The sequence below is a fragment of the Sinocyclocheilus grahami genome, unplaced genomic scaffold, assembly GCF_001515645.1.
Source record: "Sinocyclocheilus grahami isolate Dianchi unplaced genomic scaffold, SAMN03320097.WGS_v1.1 scaffold713.1, whole genome shotgun sequence".
NCBI lineage: Eukaryota > Metazoa > Chordata > Actinopteri > Cypriniformes > Cyprinidae > Sinocyclocheilus > Sinocyclocheilus grahami.
The window spans coordinates 499,125-506,979 of record NW_015505892.1 but is presented as its reverse complement, the minus strand read 5'-3'; the positions used below and the strand labels follow the sequence as shown (position 1 = coordinate 506,979).

Below are 7,855 nucleotides of genomic sequence, written 5' to 3'. Positions count from 1 at the left end.
AAAAAAAAAAAAAGCTAAATGGAAATAAATATAATAATAAAAATGTCTAAAATTAAAATGAAAACTGGAGATATAAAAATAAAAACTAATTCGGTATATTAATAAATACTACAATAGTATACAAAACAGGGTTATTGACTAAAACTAAAACTGAAACATAAAAAAATCACCAACATTAAAATAAAAATAAATATAAAAAAACTAAAACTTATTTTATTTAAGCTAGTTTCTGAGACGACTCGTTTTAATTTAAACTTGATGTACTTAAATAACTAAAACTTAAATAAAAATATATAGACATAAAAAACATACTGAAAATGACAAAAATCACCCAACAAAATGACTACAACTTTAACTAAAACAAAAAATATACATATCAAAATTTATATGAAATGAAAATATTATTTAAAACCATAATAGTGTCTTAAATCACTAAAATAACAATTTTGCCAGCACTAATTCAGTATATAAATAATTAATATAATGTTATATGAAACAGGGTGATTGTAGTTAACTAAAATTAAAACCTTAAAAAAAAACATTTGACTTAACTTGAAATAAAATAAACATTAACTGAAATAAAATTCAAAATAAAATAAAAATGAACTTATTTTATTTCAGCTAGTTGCCAAGGCAACATCTCATTTTAATTTAGTTTAACTTGATTTACTAAAATAACTTAAACTTAAATAAAAATAAAAAAGCTGTAGCTTCAAAATGGTGAAAAAGTTTATTCAACAAGGCTGCATTAAATTGATCACTTATAATGCTACAAATGATTTCTATTTCAAATAAATGCTGTTCTTTTGAACTTTCTGTTCATCTGTGAATCCTGAAAAATAAAATGCATCCCGGTTTCCACAAAAATATTGTGCAGCACGACTATTTTCAGCATTTATAATAATCAGAAAACTAATTACTGTAAAAAATAGTACACTGTAAACAGCAGCTGGATGCCAGTAAGTTACTGTAAAAATATTTACGGTATTATTACTGTAATTGTATTTACAGTACAATAATGTATTTACTGTATTTTATTTACAGTATTTTCATTTACAGTATCAGTACTGTAGAGTTTATTTTCATTTAGTTTAAACATTTTTTAGCTGTAAAAAAGTTACTGTAAAAATATTTACGGTATTATTACTGTAATTGCATTTACAGTACAATAATGTCTTTACTGTATTTTATTTACAGTATTTTCATTTACAGTATCAGTACTGTAGTTTATTTTCATTTAGTTTAAACATTTTTTATCTGTAAAAAAGTTACTGTAAAAATGTTTACGGTATTATTACTGTAATTGTATTTACAGTACAATAATGTCTTTACTGTATTTTATTTACAGTATTTTCATTTACAGTATCAGTACTGTAGTTTATTTTCATTTAGTTTAAACATTTTTTATCTGTAAAAAAGTTACTGTAAAAATGTTTACGGTATTATTACTGTAATTGCATATACAGTACAATAATGTATTTACTGTATTTTATTTACAGTATCAGTACTGTAGAGTTTATTTTCATTTAGTTAAAAAAAATGTACCTGTAAAAAAGTTACTGTAAAAATGTTTACGGTTTTATTACTGTAATTGCATTTACAGTACAATAATCTTTTTACTGTATTTTATTTACAGTATTTTCATTTACAGTATCAGTACTGTAGAGTTTATTTTCATTTAGTTAAAACATTTTTTAGCTGTAAAAAACAATCCAAATGTGGTACTGCACCGTAAACCATGATTTTTACCATCCCCAAAAAAAATCACAATAACTCATGAGCTTTAGTTCTGATAATATTATTTTTAATTGTTGAACTTTTTTTTTTTTAAAGTACAAATTACATCATGACCTCTCAGATGCACTAGCTTAAAAAAGCAAAAATTGGCAAGTAAGATTTTTTATGTTTTTAAAGTCTCTTCTGCTCAACAGGCCTGCATTTATTTGAGCAGAAATACAGCAAAAGCAGTAATATTCTGAAATATTTTTACTATTTAAAACAGCTGTTTTCTGTGTGAATCTCTGTTAAACTGTAATGTATTTCTGTGATGCGCAGCTGTATTTTCAGCATCATTCCTCCAGTCTTCAGTGTCACATGATCTTCAGAAATCAGTATAATATGCTGATCTGCTGCTCAAGAAACATTTCTGATTATTATCAATGTTAAAAACAGTCGTGCTGCACAATATTTTTGTGTAAACTGTGATGCATTTTATTTTTCAGGATTCACAGATGAATAGAAAGTTCAGAAGAACAGCATTTATTTGAAATAGAAATCTTTATAATATTATGCGTGTCCTTACTATCGCTTTTGATCAGATTAATACGTCCTTGCTGAATAGGGGTATTAACTTTTTTTTAAATACAGTAGTGTATTTTTTATATATATTTTTATATTAAATGCTAATATGGAAATCTCTTGCTATAAAGTTGTTGCTTTTTTTCTTATAGTAATGATGCTGAAAATTTAGCTTGATTTCATAGGAATAAATTACATTTTAACACAGAAAACAGCTATTTTAAATTGTAATGATGTTTCACAATATTACTATTACTGTTGTAGTTTTGATCAAATAAGTGCAGCCTTGATGAGCAGAACAAAACTCTGTCTACAACATTTCTTTTTTTTTATCTTACTAAACTTTTGATCGGTATATGACAGAAATATTGAAAACATGTTTTTTTGTTGTTTTTTTAAGACAATATAACTTTTTACTCCACTACTTGACATGTATTAAATTTTCTTTCTATAGTTGTTCTCTGATGAAGGGCATCAGACGCTTTGGGGATTCACAGGTTTTGTATTTCACGTGAGGAGAAAAAGCTGGACATGTGATGCCTGGAGGAGATCTGTGGCTCTGTTCCTCTCTCACTCGCTCACATCACTAGAGCTCCTCCATCTGGCAGCACTGCAGCACATCTCCTCAACATACTCTACTTATGACAACAAATGTCTTGCATTCAGCTAATGCCATTCTACAGTTCAAACAGAGACTAAATCTGTTTTTAAAGTTCGTGACGGGTCTTTAGTGGTGCAGCTGCTAACACCTTCAAAAACACAAAACATACATCTCTAAATGGGTGCCGCTGTTTTCAACATAATAATAATAATAATAGTTTTCTAAACAGCAGAGCAGCATATTAGAATGATTTCTGAAGATCATGTGACACTGAAGACTGGAGGAATGATGCTGAAAATACAGCTGCGCATCACAGAAATATATTACAGTTTAACAGATATTCACATAGAAAACAGCTGTTTGAAATAGTAAAAATATTTCAGAATATTACTGCTTTTGCTGTATTTTAGATCAAACAAATGCAGGCTTGGTGAGCAGAAGAGACTTCTAGTAGTGGGATAGTGGGCCCTATCATACACACGGCGCTATGCTGCGTTTTTTGCTAGTTTCAGCCCGACGCAGTTGTCATTTTCACGTCCTGCGCCACGTTGTTTAAATAGGAAATGCATTTGCGCCATTTGTGCGCTCATGGGTGTGCTGGTCTGAAAACGAGGTGTGTTCATTCTAATAATAATTCATCCATTGACCAACCTGCTCTAAAGTCAATGGCGCAGTAGTTTTTTTGTTATTTAAAGAGCGCACTAGTAGAGGCGGGTCCACAGCACGTGTACACTGCTTATTACACACACAGGGACGCACAGCAGCACACAAACATGCCAAACATTAAAAATTAAAGGATTGCAATGTAAAAGATTATTATTGTGTAGGCTACATAAATGTAAAAATGCCTACATGTCATAATGGATAGTCATTGCATGTATCAGAATTAGGCTACCTATTTGCTTGCGCACGAGCAGCTCCGTTTCATCCCTGGAGATGCCTTCTGTCTTTGCACTTGCAAATTCCGCCGTGTAAATAGCAAATACGCCATGGCACGAGCGCAACTGGCTCTTGAAGGGAATGGGAGATGAGACTCTTATTGAAGTGGGGTATGAGTGGTTATGAATGAGTGAATGAAACGCATTTGTCCGTGTTTCACTCCGTCTCGAATCACGCTCGCGGAAAGCGCTTGAGAAACAGTGTCTCTTTCGCGGCTTTCAGCTCGTTTTTTTAGTCTCGAGCAAGACTGTACGACATTCACATTACATGATTTGACTGATTGTTATGTAGAAAAGGCGACAGCGCACCCCATTAAAATAAATGATCATTCATGTTTTCATAACCGCTGGCCAAATTAAAAAACTAAACTAAAATTAAATCATCTTTGAGAGCAAGGGGGCCCCCTGGTGTTTCGGGGCCCCTATGCAGCGTGCGTATTTTGCATTTAGGGAGGATCGGCTCTGGATGCAGACGACATGACCACAAACATTTATGAACTATAACAACTACCAATGTTTCAAAAATAGCTCATTTAGTGTCAACATTTCATTAAAGATTAGAGTTTACTACTTCAAAATCATAGTAAACCATGCTTTTTTAATAGATTAATATTCTTACGGTGTTTATGCAACGTGGCGTTATTTATTTTTATAAATAACGCCAATATAATATAATATTTATTTTTATTATATTTATTATTACCTATTTAATATTTCTAGATGTATATTACATACATTTTTTATTTCATTTTACTTATGTAACTTTTCTAGATGTATATTACGTGAAGGTTTTTTATTTAATTCTATTCTATTTCTTTTATTCAGTTTTTCTAGATGTACATTATGTAAAGTTTTTATTTACAAAATACTTATTTAATTTTTCTTAACATACATTACATTCAGTTTTTATTCAGTTCTGCTTATTTAATTTTTCTATATATATATGTTAAGTTTTAATTTACATCTAATTATTACATTTTTCTATATGTAAATTATGAAACTTTGTATTTAATTCTACCTTTATTTAATTTATCTACATGTATATTACATGAAGTTTGTATTTAATTCTACTTATCTATTTGTTCTATATGTATATTATATAATTTTTATTTAATTCAACTTATTTAATTTTTCTAGATATATAGTTCTTTTTAATTCTGCTTATCTAATTTTTCTAGATGTAATTATATATATGATGTTAAGTTTTAATTTACTTCTAATTATTGAATTTTTCTAGATGTATATTACATTGTTTTTTATTAATTCTACTTATTTAATTTAACTAGATGTACATTACATTAAGTTTTATTTAATTCTACTTTTATTCAGTTTTTCTAGATGTACATTATGCAATGTTTTTATTTAATTCTACTTATTTAATTTAACTAGATGTACATTACATTAAGTTTTATTTAATTCTACTTTTATTCAGTTTTTCTAGATGTACATTATGCGATGTTTTTATTTAATTCTACTTATTTAATTTAACTAGATGTAATTACATGAAGTTTTTATTTAATTCTACTTATTTAATTTAACTAGATGTACATTACATTAAGTTTTTAATTAATTCTACTTGTTTGATTTTTCTAGATGTATATCTCAAAGTTTTTATGTAATTCTACTTATTACATTACATTTTAAATTCTGCTTATTTTGTTTTTATTTAATTCTATCTTTATTAAATTTTTCTAGATGATACATCACATTAAGTTTTTTAATGTAATTCTACGCATCTAATTTTTCTAGATATATATTTATATTTAATTCTGCTTATTTAATTTTTCTAGATGTATATCTCAAAGTTTTTATGTAATTCTACTTATTACAATACATTTTAAATTCTGCTCATTTAGTTTTTATTTAATTCTATCTATTTAATTTCTCTTTCTCTCTCTCTCTCTGTGTATATATATATATATATGTGTGTGTTATGTTAAGGTTTAATTTACTTCTAATTATTTAAGTGTATATTATGTTAAATTTGTATTTAATTCTCCCTTTATTTAATTTTTCTAGATGTACAGTAAGTTTTTTTATGTAATTCTACTTAGCTAATTCTTCTAGATATGTATTTATTTTTAATTCTGCTTATTTAATTTTTCTAGATGTATTTTGCATTTTAAATTCTGCTTATTTAGTTTTTATTTAATTCTACTCATTTAATTTCTCTCTCTATATATATATATATATAATGTTAAGTTTTAATTTACTTCTAATTATTCAATTTTTCTAGATGTATTATGTTGTTAAATTTGTATTCAATTCTACTTATTTAGTTTTAATTTAATTCTACTTAATTTTTTTCACTAGATGTGTATTACGTACATTCTTTACTTAGTTCTCCCATGAGGATGTCGTCAGTAAAGGTCTGTTTTTAAATGCTTTTCCCCGCACAGAGAGTGTTTGTGATTCCAGCCGGAAACCAGTCACACGTCCCTTATTCCAGAATCAACCACAACAAATACCTGGTGACGGATAAAGTGGCGTATGTCGGTGAGTTACGGCCTGAAGACTCAAACTAAACACACAGCTGCTGAACTGAACGGAAACTAAACCTGTTTGTGTTCAGGCACGTCTAACTGGTCGGCCGACTACTTCAACACCACAGCCGGCGTGGCTTTGGTGCTTTCCCAGGACGCTTCGGGAAGCTCGTTCCATCAGCAGCTGAGAGCCGTGTTTGACAGAGACTGGAGCTCTCGATACTCTCATCCGCTCGCTGACCTCCACCGAATCCACGACTGCGCTTTCTCCACCTCTGCACCATAGACACCTCACTCTCTCAGCGTGAAACCTGAAATACTCATATATCACGTGCATGTTAAACAACTGTAACAAGTCTCTAAATAAGAGAACTATGTTATATGTATATGTAGCAAGGCTGCATTTAACTTCTGTATGGTTAAAGAAAAAATGAGTCTCTTATGCAGTACAGTTAAATCAGTAATGCATTGGATAGACAATAGAGTAGATGCAGCATTTCAGTGCTTTAGCTTGAATATATATCAAAGTTATTAGGACAGTTTTATGACAGATTTCCCTGCATGTCAAGAGATGTTGAAATATTCTGTCAATTCTGCTCTAGAATGTATAAACGGATGCTATATAGATATATATTTCACAATCTTTTCTGTCAGTATTTTTCTCCTCAATCATAACATTTTAAAAAAGTTACAATGAAAATATACACATTTTCACTTTTTTTACTTTACGTAATTTCGTAATCGTTTCGTCAGTATTTTTATAAAATGTAATAAAATATATATATATATAATATATTCTTCACTTTTTACCTTGTGTGTGTGTTTTATAATATAATAAATATATTTTAATATTATTATAAATGTGGTATTATAAAAATGTGTTTTATATAATAATGTAAAAGATATTAAATCTAATTTTTACATGTATGTATCTAAAGAAAAAAGTGAAACGTTTATATAAAATATAAGTTTTATACACTTTTTGTACTTTAATATATAGAATTTCATAATATTTTTCAATATTTTTCTCCTCAAATAATTATAACATTTACAAAAAGTTAAAATTAAAAACAATATAAAATATATTTTTCACTTTTACATATATATGTTTATATTCTTACCTATGTATATATGCTATATATAAATTAAATGTGTATTTTATAATATTATAAATGTAATAGGATTATTAAAAATGTGTAAGTAAAAAAGTATTTATGCATAAAATATATTTTTCACTTTTTTACTATGATATTTTATATAATATTTTGCATTATTATATAATACACCTTTTTATGTTATATTGTTAATATCACATGCATAATATTGTAAAACACACATTTTAGTAGTAGTAGCGTTTTTAATAATAGTTAAAATTATATATATATATATATGTTAACTGTAAATGCAAGTGTTTACCATGTAATTTCAGTTTCTGACGTTTTTAGTTACAGTGTACCATAGTAAACACAGGTAAAACCCCGACTCAAATATAAAACGGATATCTGTGAAAAAAATATTAAATAGAACATTTATAA

General features: G+C 27.8%; 1 protein-coding gene across 1 annotated transcript in view; it reads left to right on the top strand.

Moving 5' to 3' along the window:
• The window catches only part of LOC107560172 (phospholipase D3-like), a 19,177-nt gene extending 12,161 nt beyond the window's left edge, over nt 1–7,016 (top strand). The window contains exons 8-9 of the mRNA XM_016244267.1: nt 6,237–6,333; nt 6,410–7,016. Coding sequence (XP_016099753.1) covers nt 6,237–6,333; nt 6,410–6,606 — 294 coding nt within the window. The 3' untranslated portion in view covers nt 6,607–7,016. The remainder of the gene's footprint in view (nt 1–6,236; nt 6,334–6,409) is intronic.
• Nucleotides 7,017–7,855: the final 839 nt, after the last annotated feature.